This window comes from Cricetulus griseus, chromosome 4 (genome assembly GCF_003668045.3).
Source record: "Cricetulus griseus strain 17A/GY chromosome 4, alternate assembly CriGri-PICRH-1.0, whole genome shotgun sequence".
Taxonomy (NCBI): Eukaryota; Metazoa; Chordata; class Mammalia; order Rodentia; family Cricetidae; genus Cricetulus; species Cricetulus griseus.
The window spans coordinates 216,971,423-216,985,673 of record NC_048597.1 but is presented as its reverse complement, the minus strand read 5'-3'; the positions used below and the strand labels follow the sequence as shown (position 1 = coordinate 216,985,673).

At 53.3% G+C, this 14,251-nt stretch overlaps 1 protein-coding gene across 8 annotated transcripts; it reads right to left on the bottom strand.

Annotated features, from left to right (window-relative positions):
- Positions 1 to 1,296: 1,296 nt before the first annotated feature.
- Nckipsd (NCK interacting protein with SH3 domain) lies at positions 1,297 to 11,538 on the bottom strand. Of its 8 annotated transcripts, none has more exons than XM_027414600.2 (14): positions 9,476 to 10,121; positions 8,687 to 8,796; positions 8,243 to 8,447; positions 8,023 to 8,113; positions 7,265 to 7,755; positions 5,696 to 5,866; positions 5,482 to 5,568; positions 5,265 to 5,403; positions 5,077 to 5,157; positions 4,776 to 4,904; positions 4,586 to 4,678; positions 4,271 to 4,443; positions 2,640 to 2,700; positions 1,297 to 2,198 (listed from the first exon to the last, which is right to left on the bottom strand). In XM_027414600.2, exons 1-14 carry the CDS (start codon positions 9,773 to 9,775, stop codon positions 2,086 to 2,088), a joined length of 2,244 nt encoding a protein of 747 aa, XP_027270401.1. In that variant the 5' UTR covers positions 9,776 to 10,121; the 3' UTR covers positions 1,297 to 2,085. The 8 variants fall into 8 exon arrangements, 7 of the variants coding, with proteins under 7 accessions (XP_027270401.1, XP_027270404.1, XP_027270400.1 ...); XM_027414601.2 differs by lacking the exon at positions 1,297 to 2,198 and adding an exon at positions 10,135 to 10,468 and having other exon boundaries at positions 2,205 to 2,700; positions 9,476 to 9,732; XM_027414603.2 differs by lacking the exons at positions 2,640 to 2,700; positions 9,476 to 10,121 and adding an exon at positions 11,267 to 11,538.
- Positions 11,539 to 14,251: the final 2,713 nt, after the last annotated feature.

Here is a 14,251-nt window from a genome sequence, read left to right as displayed (position 1 = left end):
ATATAAAATTAAATACATTGAAAAAAATTGTAGGCACTTTTTACTTAACCACTGAGCCATCTCTCCAGCCCCCTCCACCTTCCATTTTGTTTTGTTTTGTTTTTTGAGACAGGGTTTCTCTGTGTAGCTTTGGAGCCTGTCCTGGAACTCGATATGTAGACCAGGCTGGCCTTGAACCCATAGAGTTCCGCCTGCCTCTGCGTCCTGAGTGCCACCTTCCAATTTTTAAATTACATTTTATCATTTTGTGTGCGAGTACACAGGGACATAGCTCAGCACACAAGTGGAGGACAGGAGCCAGTTCTCTACCATGTGGGCCCTGGGATCAAACTCAAGTACACGCCACCACACCTGGCTTTTACATGGGTGCTGCAAATCCAAACGCAGGCCTCCATGCCCAGGTGGCAAGAACTACAAAGTCATTTCTCCAGTCCTGCCTTCAGCAGCCCGACGGATACTAGGCCAGTAGATCTGTATGAGGAGGAATAGGAATCTCAAGTAAGAAATAACCAAAGAAGCAGACTTTGTTGCTGTCTGTGGGCCCTCACTCCCCCTGCCCACTTTAGTGAGAGCTCCCACACTGACCTGAAAGAGAATGAGGTTTTATCAATCTCTGCCTCTACTAATGCAGGGGTGCACCCTTAACCCATTCCAGTTAACATAGCCCTTCAGAAAAAAACAAAAAAAAAAAAAGTCAGATCTCTGCTGAGTTTACAAAACAAGGGAACCATGGTGAACCAAGTAAGAAGAGGGCCATCATGGCCAGGGGGAGCAGAGCTGGGAGGCCTGCTCTACTTGGGACTACACAGGGAGCATGCGTTGAGGCCCGGGGTTCAATCCCCAGCACCAGAGTGGGGGGAATGGAGAAGGAAAGAGAAGGGGAGGAGCAGACAATAGCTGTAGCTGTGCAGGACTAGATAACTTTATTTTTTATTTTTGGTGTAGCCCTGGCTGGCCTGGAACCATGTAAACTAGGCTGATTGTGGGTATCCATCTGCCTCTGCCTCTGCCTCCCAAGAGCTGAGACTAAAGGTGTGTGCCACCATGGCCAGCAAAAGGATATAAATGAAGAGATAGATACCTATAAGTGTGTCCCAGGGCACTTGGTTGGCTGGGCCCCAGGAGAAGGAAGGGGAAGGACAGGAGGGGCTGAATAGGACCTTAGGACTACAGAAACCAGTCTTGTCAAGGTCCATCACCTCTTTGGACTGCAGATGTCAGTGTAAGCGAGAGCAGTGAGGTCCTGAGGCCCCATCTGCCCTACTGATCCCCCCAAGATCATACAGGGAAGCCCAATTCCCGATGCCTAGAATTTATTTCTGCAGGAAAGCTGTAGCACATAGGAAAATACACATGGCTTTCGGTCTTTTTTTTTTTTTTTTCCAGAGAAAATAGATTCTGTCATTGGCTTTCTCAGCAACATCATCCTGTTGCATGAGGCTTCCGGATGGATGGCCTGTCTCAAAGATCCCACTTTCAAGGCAGCAGCCTGGCCAAGGCCTCTGGGGCTGACAGTAGGGGTTCAGGGGACAGCAGTCCCTAAGGGGGTAAGGGTTGCACATGAGCAACACTCACTGCAAAGCTAAGGCAAAGAACAGAGCTGGTGGGAGGAGCTCCCCTCACCCTAAGGACATGGCTTGCTGAGGCCCAAGACTCAGCCCAGGCAGTGGGTAGGGATGCTGCAGTCCTGGAGCAGCAGCAGGACTCTGGGTATGCGTATGGGTATGGGGGGTGGCATGCTGAAGAGGCAGCCTATCAGCAAACAGAGGGTCTTCAGCTTGCACATTTCCTCTACCCCAATATAGTTCCCAGACTGTGGTCCCCAATCCTGCACTTGGCCCCTTACACTGACTCTTCTTCAGGTAAGGGGCCTGGCTCAGATTCTTTCGAATTCTTTATCCTCTTATAATGTCTGTGCAAAACATTCTTAGAGTGAATCCCCTGAGTTCCCTGCACCCTGACCAGGGCTGCAGAGAAGGGAGAAAAAAGAAGTGCTAGCTGGGGACCTCTCCCAGCTCTGGGAATTCCTTGTACATCTCTTGGACAATCATGCGGTCCATCTGGCACTGGGGCGAGGCCTCTTCCTCAGCCAGGATGCGCCTCAGTGTGGCCTGCAGGTCTGACAGCCGATGGCGGTGCTGCAGGTAGGACGTGGAGCGAACCACAGCATGCATCAGGGAGAGGTACTCCATGCGCAGCTGTGGGAAGAGAAGGTTGGCTCAGAGACCCCCAGAGACGTCCTGCAACCACCCTGAGAGGGACTGGCCACCACTGCCCCATGGGCTCTACACGCCAGCTTGAACTTCCCAAATCCCAGGACTCTAGGACCTAGAAGGGAGCCAACATTAAATGGCTCCCGAAGCTGTTGAGTGAGTGAATGAATGCACCACTCCAGCCACACAGAATCCCAGCATCTGTCTGCCCTGGGAAGTCCTGCAGTCTTTTGGCGCTAGGTCCCCTGGATAACATGCATGTCAGTCAGAATCCTTGGCTTCTCACTGTCTCTATTACACCCATGACTTCAAACAGCAATCCAGTCTCATACATCTCACACAGATCTGTCCTGGAGTGCCCAGCAAGAATATCCAATTGCTTGTCATCTCCTGCATATCTCAGACGCCTCAAATCCACACACCTACCACCAAACTCATCTTCTTGCCCCAACATCCCCAAGGTGAAAGGCTTCCCATGGTCTTTACTCTAGGAAAGAAACAGTGCTTTGACCCAGAAGTTCAGGCCCGAATGCAAGTGTCCTGATTCCCCTGTATCCAAGCGCACTGATTTTCTCTGCTGTGTCTGTTCTCCTGGGAGAACAACTGCCTATCTCCTCTGTCATTCGAACCTCAGCTGGTCTTGTGCTTTCTGAAGCCCCTTGTCTTCTGCTCTCAGCACCTGCCCTTCACCTGTCTTCCCTAACAGTAGAGCCCCCACTGTCCCCGTCTCACCTGCCCTTCACCTGTCTTCACCAGAATGAACAGTAGAGCCCCCAGTGTCCCCCACCCCGCCTCACCTGCCCTTCACCTGCAGTGGTCCACTCTCTCCAATACATGGTTGACTTCTCGTGCGTGCTGGAGGATCCCCTGGGTCAGGGATGCACCAGCACCTCTCACCTTTAGAAGACCCTCCCTGACCCCACAGTGTTCCCTTAGAGTGCCTGCCTCCATTTCTGTTTCTCTAGACAGGAAGTTGGTTCCTTTCACGGACTGCTAACAAGTCATTCCTCATTCCCACTCCCCCAGTAACGTAAAAGTTTCTCAGACTTTCCATTCAGACTCCATCCTCCACTGCACCAGCACAGCTGGCACAGCTGGCATTCACCGCTGGTTTCCACGTGGCAAATGCAAAGGTTAATTCTCTACCCACCTTCTCCCCCCTCCAAAAACACATGGTCTGTGGTTTGCTCTTGTTCACCAGCTTTTGTTCCTGGGTTCCTCCTTAGTTGAGCCTGCTGTGTCACAGCTAAGGCCCAAGTTTCCTGCTGACACCATCTATCTAATTTCCTACGTGACCACACTATCACAGGCTTTCTGTCACATTCTGAACAGATAACTCCAGTACGTCCCTAGTCCCAACTCACTCACTGCCTCCCCATGCCCTGGCACCTGACAATCTTGCAGTTGTCTCCCAGATACTTTAGTTTTTTTCAGTTCTAGGGACTGAAGCCAGGGTCTCAAGTATGCAAAGCAAGAACTCTATCAACTGAGCTTTAACCCAGCCTTTGTCCTCTATCTTAACCCACTTAAAACACAGCTCTATGCTTTCCTAAGAAGCTCCTTGGGCCTCCTCCATTAATCACCGGCACTCTGTCCACCTAGTTGCTCAAAACCAATCTAGGAGCAAGCTCTGCTGGATTCACTTCCAACACAGCCCAGACCTGACCTATTTCACCAGCCAGATGTCCTCTCCCCACCCACGCATGCTTCAGGCTTCCTGGCTTCCCCTCGGCCCTCACATAAGAAGGCAGGGAGCTCCTCCCTCTTCTGAGAAGCAGGCACAGCTACAGCCTCCAAGGCTCTATCTACAAAACCCTGTTTCCTCACGTCCGTCTCCCCACCCTAACTAACGCTCTTCAGGTATCCTGCTCCAGATCGACATACACCTAGCTGCCTTGGATTCTGGCATCCCTGTCCTGGTCTCTGCGTAGCCTTCCACACTCACCTGGCACTGGGAGCAGCAGTCCTGCCCCTCATCTCCACTCAATGTCACATTCACCCCATTTTGGTTAAGTTGTCATTCAGCTCCCATCCCCACAGCAGCAATCTCCAGGCACCTTGTCTCCAGGTGACAGGTCCGCAATTTGCCGCACAGTGATGTCAATAAGTGCCATCATGTCTGTGTGGTAGAAGATGGAGGCTGTGGCAGGGCTGCCAAACACATCCTGCAGGAACTTGAGGACAGAGTGTGGTGGCTGTGGCTCATGTTTGAAGATACGTACAGGATCGTCTACAAGGCAAGGGTTCACAGGAGTCAAGGAGGTCCTTGTTGGGGTCCTAGAGTCATCCCAGAGGAATAGAGATGTCAAAGCGGGGGAGGTGACAGTCGCAGGGCATCAAAGTGGCACCTATGCAGACTTCTAGACTCTCACCTCCTCTGTTCAGAAGCAAAAGCAGCTTCTCTGAAAATATCTTAACATTGGTGTGTTTGCTCAAGGCAGCCATGATGACATTCTGGTCAGGAGCTGAGGAAAGACATGGACGAACACAGGTAAGAGTATGGGCGCAGAGCCCACAAGGCTCCACCCTGGTCAGCCAGCCTCCAGACACGCCTCAGCCCACCTGTCAGGTGGAGGTTGAGAGCCAGAAGCAGGTTCATGCAGAGGTCCGGCAGCTGCTCTGTGGTGTCCAAGGGGAGGCCATCCTCAACGACGCTTAGCAGGAACTGGGCAAAGGGTGTGCCCAGGTGCTCTGAGAGGAGCATAAAGCAATCTAGATACCCAACTTTTCCTCCCCACACAATCCAGCCTCCTGGGCTTTCTGTGAGCCTTGGGAATACCTTCTTGTCAGGCTGTAGTCAGCAGGTCTCTAGGCCCTCCCTCTGGGGGCCTGTCTTCAGCTGATCAGCGATCTGCATGCTTACCATAGTGTGCATAGGGCACTGCCTCTCCCATGGAGAAGACCATGGCCAGGATGAGGGCGGAGTAACAGAGCTTCTGGTGGTCTAGGGGGGTAAGGAAGGCAGTTAACAATACCCAGAGTGCCAGGCATCCCCAACAGATGGTGGGAACGCTCTCCACGTGGCAGGGAGCAGCCCCCAGCCCACCTCACCCTGTGTGTCGGTCTGCATGTCTCGGGCCAGCTCAACAGGCAGCACAGAGGACACGAGCGTAGAGATGATCGCCGCATCCAGGCTGCACATGGCGCCGAAGCACTTGAGGAGCAGCAGCCGCAGTGACGCTCGGTGTTCCTGGCAGGACAACCTGTGTGCTCAGTGCCCTGACTCCTGCCCACACCCCTCTGTGCCCGCCCCTTGTCTCACACATACCATTTGGTAATAGGCCACCAGGGCCAGGACAGACTCAAACTCATCCCTTCTGCACATCTTTTTGCAAACGCCAGGGTCTGCGTCAGTCTGAGGGGAGGAGACAGAGTGAGGGTTATCCAGGGTGAGGAGAGCATGTGAGGGCAGGAGAGACCTACACATTAAAGAGGGATGGCACAAGGTAGGGCTGGGGGCCATGAGGGCCCCTACCACATACCAGGATATGCAGCAGTTCTTCCAGGTAGCAGCGGATGACATCCTCGTCCTCATACAGCGCCCAGCTGCGCTGCTGGGCATCATCCTTTCTTCGAGCCAGGTCTGCGAAGATCACCTCGAGTCTCTGCTGGTCATGGCAGACCTGTCCTGAGGGTAGGGCTGTGCTCAGGTCCTGGGGGAACAGCGCAGAGTGCCTCAGTAAGATCCATGTACATCACCTGCCCCAGGAAGCCTGGGCCCCTCAGCCTGTCTCAGAGCTGAGGCCCCACAAAATCCACACTGGGCAGGTCAACTCCAGTCTCAACCTCCCGATACAGGATCCTGCTTAAGACACAGCTGTGAAGCTGGGCGGTGGTGGCACACGCCTTTAATCCCAGCACTCGAGAGGCAGAGGCAGGCAGATCTCTGTGAGTTCAAGACCAGCCTGGTCTACAAGAGCTAGTTCCAGAACAGTCTCCAAAGCCAGAGAAACCCTGTCTCGGAAAAAACAAACAAACAAACAAACAAACAAACAAAAAAACACAGCTGTGGGAGTTTCCGAAATCCTGATTCTCACCCCGTATGTGGATAAGCACTCCCATGAGGCGGGCATGGACTCTGTCACTGCTCACATGTGGCTCAGAATCCTCACTCCCATTCCACACAATGTGGCACCAGGCCTGCTGTACTTGTTAGCTGCTATGCCCAGCCCAGGCATACGTACTTCTGGCCTACTGCCCTCCAACCAAAACCATGTGAAACCTAAGGAAATTTCTTTGGTCCACCCAAACTCTATCAAGTAGTCAGTACTCACTACCTCCATTCCTTCTGACCAGTGACCTTTTTGTTCCCCTCCAAGCAGGGTTTCTCTGTGTAACCCTGGCTGTCTTATCCTGTCCTGGAACTCGCTCTGTAGACTAAGCTGTCCTCAAACTCAAGAGATCCACCTGCCTCTGCCTCTTGAGTGCTGGGATTAAAGGCATGCACCACCACAACCAGCTTCAGTGTCCTAATTTTGACAATGGACCTTAGTAATCTTGAAATGCCCACATGTCACTCACTATCATCTAAGTTGGCTAACTCACCGTGCACCCTTTTCTCCACTCTTCCAAAGCTGGCAAGGCACTGTTCTCACCTATGTCTATTCTTTCCCTGCAGCCAGAATCCCAAAGACAGAAAGAGCCCCCGGAGATAGTGGGAAACCCCTCCAGGTGGCGGGAAGCTTCCTCTATTCCCACCTCATCCTGGTCTTGTCACCTGCCTCAGGCTAACCTGCTCCCACACTGCCTGTGATCCAGCCACACCAGCCACCGTCTTCTGATTCCTCCTTCCTGTGAGCCACGCTCTGTCCTGACTCTTGGTCCTTGTCCAGGCTGAGCCTCTGTCTAGAATTTCTGTTTTTCCTCCCTTTCTCCTTCATGGGTCAACTCAAATGACCCCAATACCCAGTGCAGTGAAAGCCATGAGCCAGAGCTCAACAAATCCTGTCACAGACAGCCTGAGCAAAGGTGTGAGGGCAGGAGGGGGGTGGGACTAGCAGGCTGGCTGAGGGTGGGGAGGCTCAGTGGCCATGCTGCCCACCCTCGCTCACCTTGCCCTCTACCAGGGAGAGGAGGACCTGCTCCATGACAGGTGAGCTGGATGGCACAGAGGCCTGTATGTGACCAACCACGACTCCAATGGCCACACGACACAACTCATGGCTCAGGCCGGTGTTTCTCCGCACGAGTTCCATCAGCTCTGCCCCAATGGTCCTTGGCACAACTGTCTCAGCGGCCGGCTTCTCCTCTGTGGTCTCCAGGCTCAGTGCATCCAGAGCTTCCAGGGCATCGGAGGCTGAGTTTGTATCAGCTGCCACCTCCTCTGCAGGGGGCTCAGGAGATGGTGCCTTGGAGGGAGAGGGCTGGGCCTGGGACACAGCAGTGTGGGCAGCTCGGCGAGGCACAGGTGGGGGTGTGGGTGAGGAGCTGGGACCGAGGTCAGAGGGGCCAGAGCCAGTACAGAGTGTGTCCATGGAGGTGCTGCTGACTGATGAGCCACTGGACACAGAGCTACCCCCAGAGGGGATTGTGGTGCGGCCACCTGTGAGTAAAAAGTAAATGCTATGTATGCTGGGGTAACCTGTTGGGGGGCCCCATGCTTCCTTGCCTAGGGACCCTGACCTTAGTACAGGACCCAGTTCCTCTGCTAGGCCTTATCTCCTCACCAAGCCTGGAGCCCCCAACTGCCCAAACACTGGGACTCTATATTCTCCCCAAGTTCAGAACTCCCATTTGTCTAATATGGGTAGAGCAACCATTCCAAGCACAGGGTACTCCTATCCCAATTACCCCAGCCTGGCCCTCTCACCACTCCCTGAGATCACCAGGGCCTCACGATCTCGGCGTTTCACTGGTGGGGGTGGGGTGGCAGGTGCTGCCCGGCGAGGCTGTGGTGGTACCTGAGGGAACAGAGAGGGATCAGGGAGGACAGGCTGCTAGCTGCCCCTGTGACCCAAGTGGACCCCTTGAGTCTCTGGAAAAGCCTTAGTTCCTCATACCTCCTTCTAAAAGATACCCTCACCCCATACCTGGTAGAGGGCTCCATCTGTCCCAAGATGCTCAGAACTGGGCAGGCTGTGCTGCCGTTCAAACCCAGTTCGACACAGCCCATTAGGTTGCCTAGAGACAGCAGAATCCAAATGGTGGTCACTGGTAGACGGGGTCATAACTGAAGCACTGGAGGCAGAGGGACCCCGTCGAGACAATGTCTCTTTCCGGTGATGGATCAGCTTCCTGATAGAGAGACAAATAAGCCATGGAGGAGGCTCCTCCCTACTCCCAAAGTCCTCATCTGATACCTGTGGGATGCTGGAGCCTCACAGTGCAGGCCCTCAGACTTCCATCTTCCTATCCCATTCTGTGTCGCCTCATACTAACCCTAGCCCAGCCCCTACAATATCTCTGGCCCTATAAAGGAGCCCGTCCACCACCAAGCTCAAGGGAGGCGTTATCTTCACCTCCCAGACACTCACTGGAGGACTCCACGCTGTTCCAGGCTGTACTTGCCACCGTCTCGCATGGCTGTGTTGTGCACAGCCTCAATGGCCCGGTCAATTGCTTGGAGGACATCTTGCTCCATGCCCTAAAGGTAGGAGGGCAGTTAGACATGGGGGCCAAGTGGGGTTGATCAGCCCAGACCCAGCCCAGGCTGGAAGTAGGTGGAGGACCCACTACAGGTGAACCCTAGAATGCTGGGTACTAGCAGACGGACAATGGAATATGGAATGAAGTGGTCAAGTTGTAGGACTCAGGAAGCAGGGGCACAGGGCAGACGCTGTGACGGCACTGTACACTTAGGGCCCACTCAGGATTTTAGCCCGTACAGAGACTCCTGGCAAAGGCATTTCTGAAAACTATCGTCTAGAGCGGAAGCACAGATATCCGGGACTGGGACCAGGCGTGTACACCTAGCCTATCCTTGGGCTTGGCTCAGAGCCCAGAGTAAGATGCCAAAAGGAAGACTCAGTGTCTAGAATCCTAAATCAGTCACTCTACATGCTGTTGATCCTTCACAAAACCAAGGTCACACACTTCACAACAGCCTCGTCCCCCACAGCCCTCCCAGACAACCGGGAGGTAAGAAGGGGTCAAAAGGATCCCTCCACACTTCACCTCCCACGCTGTCCTGCCAGACCTTCAGGTCACCTCTGGGAAGCTACTCTGTGCTTGTGCTAAAGCAGGGATTTGAAAGACAGGCCTGGTTCCTGGCCTATGCTGTCATCCTCCGTAACCCACGAGTCCATTCTACTCCACTGTCTTACATGGAGGAGATGTGGGTTGCTGCTGTGGTTCTGGCCAGCACACAAGGCCCTCCAGGCTACACAGGAACTGCAGAGCAGAGCTGAACACACTCCAGAGTGGAGTTTTCTTGTTTTTTTGGTTGGCTGGGTGGCCGGTTTTTTGAGATGAGCTTTGGTGCCGCTGAAGCTGGCCTGGAAGTCATGGCAACCCTTCCAAATGCTGAGACTGTGGGCATAAGCCACCATGCTTAGCTCCAGAGGGAGCCTAAGAAGCTTCTCTGAAGGGGTCAGATGGATACAGGAGTCAGCAAAGTCCTCCATGTGGCATAAGGGGTGCAGGGGTGGAGGGGGGGCAGGGAAACAAGAGATGGGGGAGTAAGAAACACATGTATATATGGATAGAATGACAGATGAGAGAGAGAGGAGGCAGTGAGAGAAGACTCAGTCCATAGCAGAATGGGGAAGTCTGAGGAAGAAGGCAAGCACCAGGTAGAGTAAAAATGAGGCAGAGATGCATACAGACTGTCCTTTTCACCCCAAACTCCTGGCCCCACTGGCCTTGCTGAAGCAGGGGATCCACAGGCTCTGAGGAAGATGCAGGACTTGCCCTAGGAGTCTCCAATAAGACCCCAGTGCTCAAAAGGCTGGGCTGAGTGTGACACATTTTAGATCCAACTGACCTTGTATCTCTAGAGGTACCCAAGCACCTCTAGATAAGATGAGACTGGGGGTCTGTGAGGAAGCCCCTAGAAGCAAGGGTCCTCCCCTTCGGTAAGGCCAGACAAGATTTCCTCTTTATCACATTATTTCTGTCCTTAACTGGGCTGAGACAGGATGTTTCCACAGCTAGGGACCAGGGCAGGGCAGGAGTCTGGCACAGGCCAGGCTGCTTTGGGCCCTGCTTCTTCCTCCAGTCAGAGCAGACTAACTGGAGAACTGCAGCAGGACTTCTCCTGAGGAAACAGGAACTGGAGCTGCAGCCTCCACTGGAAGGAAACCAGGCCATCTTCAGAGCAGGGGAAGCCATGGAGGAGGCTCACTTCCTCACAATGTGGGCAGCTCCCATTCCAGGGTTGGGCTCCCCAGAATTCAGAGTAAGGAAATCCATGGAGAAGTCAGGACTGGAGGCCTGGGGGGAAGTGGAGGCTGCTGTACCAGGGAGCCTTGTCAGCAGGGGCCAGGGAGGGAGGGGGCTTGGTTCCAAAAGGGCTGGGGGAACAGTCCTTGGGTACAGTTTGACAGGTGTGTGAGGTCAGGATACAGACATATTGCAGGAATTGGGGGTCGAGAAAGGGATGGGAATGCCTATGGCTCTGGGGTTCAAGTGTGGGGTTGGGGGCTGAGAACCTGGAGGGTGGTTGGGGAAACAGGTGGTGTCTGAGATGGCAGTGTCGGTGAAGGGCAGGGCGGAGCGGGAAAGGAGGCAAGAGTGTGGGATCCTAGGGACTTAGTAAAGGGGAATAAGAAGACCTTGGGGTCTTTAGGGACTTGGGCAATGGGCTGGAGTCTCTGGGTCCAGCTAAGGAATTCTATTTATATGGAGGCTCTGATTCTGGATACAGGGGCAGCCTGAGGTGTCAGCCCCAGAGTAAAGCTTTTTACAGGCCTGCGATTAGATGTGGAAGGCCTAGTTCTTGGTGGGTGCTGATGGCCCCGGGGTCTCAGTCCTTATGGCTCTTGGGACTTAAGGTCAGATTCTCACACTCCCTGTCTTGTAGCAGTCCTGAAGGAGCTGGCTGAGCTTCCTGGATCGGCTCTGCGTACCGGTAGAGGGGTTCGGCTGAGAGGTCTGGCAGGGAGGGACACACTCACCTGCAGACGATGCAGGTAGGCAGGCGGCACGTACCCCGTCTCGCCACTACGCGCCCGTGCAGCTAGCCACCAGTGCGTGCTGCTGCGCTCCAGCACCAGGAAGGTCTCGCCCGCAGCGAACGCCATGGCGTTGGGCTCCGCCGAGCGGAAGGCATACAGCGCGCGGTACATGGGGCCGGGTCGCCGGTTCTGAGTACGCGACGAAGGTTGCGGTGCGGGGAAGCCAGGCCCTGACAGCCGCGCCGCGCTCCGCTCGCCCCGCCCCGCCCCGTGACACGCCACGCGTGCGCATGCGCAACCGCCCGCGCCCCGCCCCGCCCCGGGAGCGAGTCGGCTGCAGCACTGGAGCGCCGCGCCCCCTCGCGGCCCTGAGAGGTTCTACGGGGCGGGGTGGGGCTTCACGGGTGGTTTCTTGGCCCCTCCGACCTCAGACTCCAGCCAGGTGATTCCAGGTCCTAGCTCCCTGTGCAGGGCAGCCTTCCTCCTTTCCCAGCGCAGGTGAGAGCATTGCCTTCCTTCCCGCCTCCTAAGGAGGCTCACAGGGCGTGCAGCCGGTGCGTCCCCAGACACAGGATGTGCCGCTTTGCTTTGAGGAATACTCAGCAGACATTTGGAAGCCCCTCACGGGGAGGGGTCTTCTCAGAGGGTCTAGGCCTCACAGTGCCTTAGCACCAAGTCCTTGCTGTCACTGAGGTGGTGGGCAAGTGTGGAGGACGAGAGTCAAAACCATCTTTGCTCCCCACCGCGCGCGTGTGTCCTGGCTTCCTTTCCAGCTGTTCCCTCTGCTGGAGCACTCCCTTCTGGACCCTGCTCCAGCTAATATCGATCACTGTTTTGTTGTCACAAGGGATTCAAAGTCTATGACCTTGAGGTCATATTCATTCATAAATGTGTGTGTGTGTCCGTCTCCCCTTTTTAGAGGCAGTTATGTTACATAATCTTATCCTCCTGCCTCAACCTTACAAATGGCACTTCTGGGAAAAAGAAGGGGTGAGGGGCAGAAAGAAGGCTAACAGGGCAGGAATGCACCGGGTTTGGAGAACGTGTTTTGAACCCTGAATGATGGTGTAATCCCAGCATCCAGGAGGCAGAGGCGGGAGAAAGGTAATTTCAAGATCAGCCTGGGCTTCACAGTAAGACCGTGTCTCAAAGAAAAAAAAAAAAAAAGAGAAAGCATCCTTGACATTCATCAGCCCAGACCTCTAAATCCTTGAAATCCTTGGCATCCCTGAGTTCCAGTGAAGAGGACATCAAGGGTCCTGAAGATTTGCATATTCTCCACTGAAAACCTGACTCTAGGGAGCATGGGATGTATACCCCATCAGACTTAGTTTTTGTTGTTTTAAATTTTATTTCTTTATAAGGCAAGTTCTCACTATATAGTCCTAGCAATCCTGGGTCTATGTAGACCAGGCTGGCCTTGAATTCACAGTGATCTACCTGTATTTGCTTCCCAAGTATTGGGACTACAGTATGTGCCACCACACGAGGCTTTTTTTTTTTTTTTTTTTTTTTTTTTTGGTTTTTCAAGACAGGGTTTCTCTGTGTAGCTTTGGAGCCTATCCTGGCACTCGCTCTGTAGACCAGGCTGGCCTCGAACTCACAGCGATCCGCCTGCCTCTGCCTCCCGAGTGCTGGGATTAAAGGTGTGTGCCACAAACACCCGTCGAGGCCTTTTTTTTTTTAAAGACAGGATCTTGAAGGGGCTGAAGAGATAGCTCAGTGGTTAAGAACACTGCTTGCTCTTCCAGAGGTCCTAAGTTCAATTCCCAGCAACCACATGGTGGCTCACAACCTCCTATAGTGGGATCTAATGCCCTCTTCTGGCATAAAGTTTCACATGCAGATAGAGTACTCATATACATAAAAATAAATCTTTGGCAGACAGAGATGCACGCCTTTAATCCCAGCACTCAGGAGGCAGAGGCAAGTGGATCTCTGCGAGTTCGAGATCAGCTTGATCTACAGATTGAGTTCTAGGACAGCAAGGGCTGTAACACAGCTCAACCCTATCTCAAAAAACAAATGAGCAAACAAAAGAGAGTTTCACTATGCAACCCCAACTGGACTGAAGCTAACAGAGACCCACTGCCTCAGCCTCACCTAGCCCTCACTGATCTATTTTTAGGCATGGTAGAAGTAGGGCCATTGGGACTTGGAAAGAATGTCAGAAAGTTCAGCTGAGACAAGAATTTGACATGCAGACCCTGGCTTCTCCATACCAAATCTGTTTCTGCCAATTTTTGACTCTCCCCTCCCCATTCCAGAAGCTTTCCAAGCACACAGCAGCAACAGCTCTTTGGGGAGAGCTGGCAAGTCTTTGTGAAGACAATGCTGAAATGGTCACGGGACTGCAGAGTAGGAGTGGTAGCAGGTGTTGAAGCCTGCTCCAAACTACCAACTACCTACAAGTCTGTCTCCCCACCTCCCCACTCACGGCTACCAGTACACCAGAGACCCCAGCATGGGGACCAGGATATCTGAGACTACTATATTCAATCAATTACTTGATGCCAAGATGTAGGATAAATCAAGGATCCAAGGACTGGAGCACCTGTTGTCCTAAAGCTGTGTAGGGCCATAGGAAAACTTTTGAGTAAAGAATGGTAGAGACCAACCAGCATAAACCATAGTGCCCTGGCTCAGTAAGCTTAGGGGCAATATCTGTTTTTGATGATTACAGGTGCTAAACCGGGACACTACAGACAAAGCCAAGCCATAGCGATGGCTTCAATGCAATTTACAGAGTGGGTACAGGGACTAGGAGATCACTACACCTGGAGGCTTCTGCAGGTTGGGAGGGAGTCTGCATGCTTAGAAAGAATGACAGCATCACTGTACACAATAAACAAAAAGATCTGTATTAGAACATTTACACTCAGGGAAGAAAGAGGTATCTGCATCATCAAATGTGGAATGTTGAAGAAATAGTTAAAATAAATAAGACTCTGAGCACGGCTGGGGCTGGCTCAGGCTGGGGGGGGG

Coding starts and splice junctions, on each gene's coding strand:
- Nckipsd (XM_027414598.2), bottom strand. CDS start 9,775: ATGGAGGACTTTGCTGACTCCTGTATCCATCTGACCCCTTCAGAGAAG. Junction 8,448..8,686: donor GAACAGCGTGGAGTCCTCCA/GTGAGTGTCTGG, acceptor TCTCTCTATCAG/GAAGCTGATCCATCACCGGA. Junction 5,867..7,264: donor TCTCCCTGGTAGAGGGCAAG/GTGAGCGAGGGT, acceptor CTGTTCCCCCAG/GACCTGAGCACAGCCCTACC.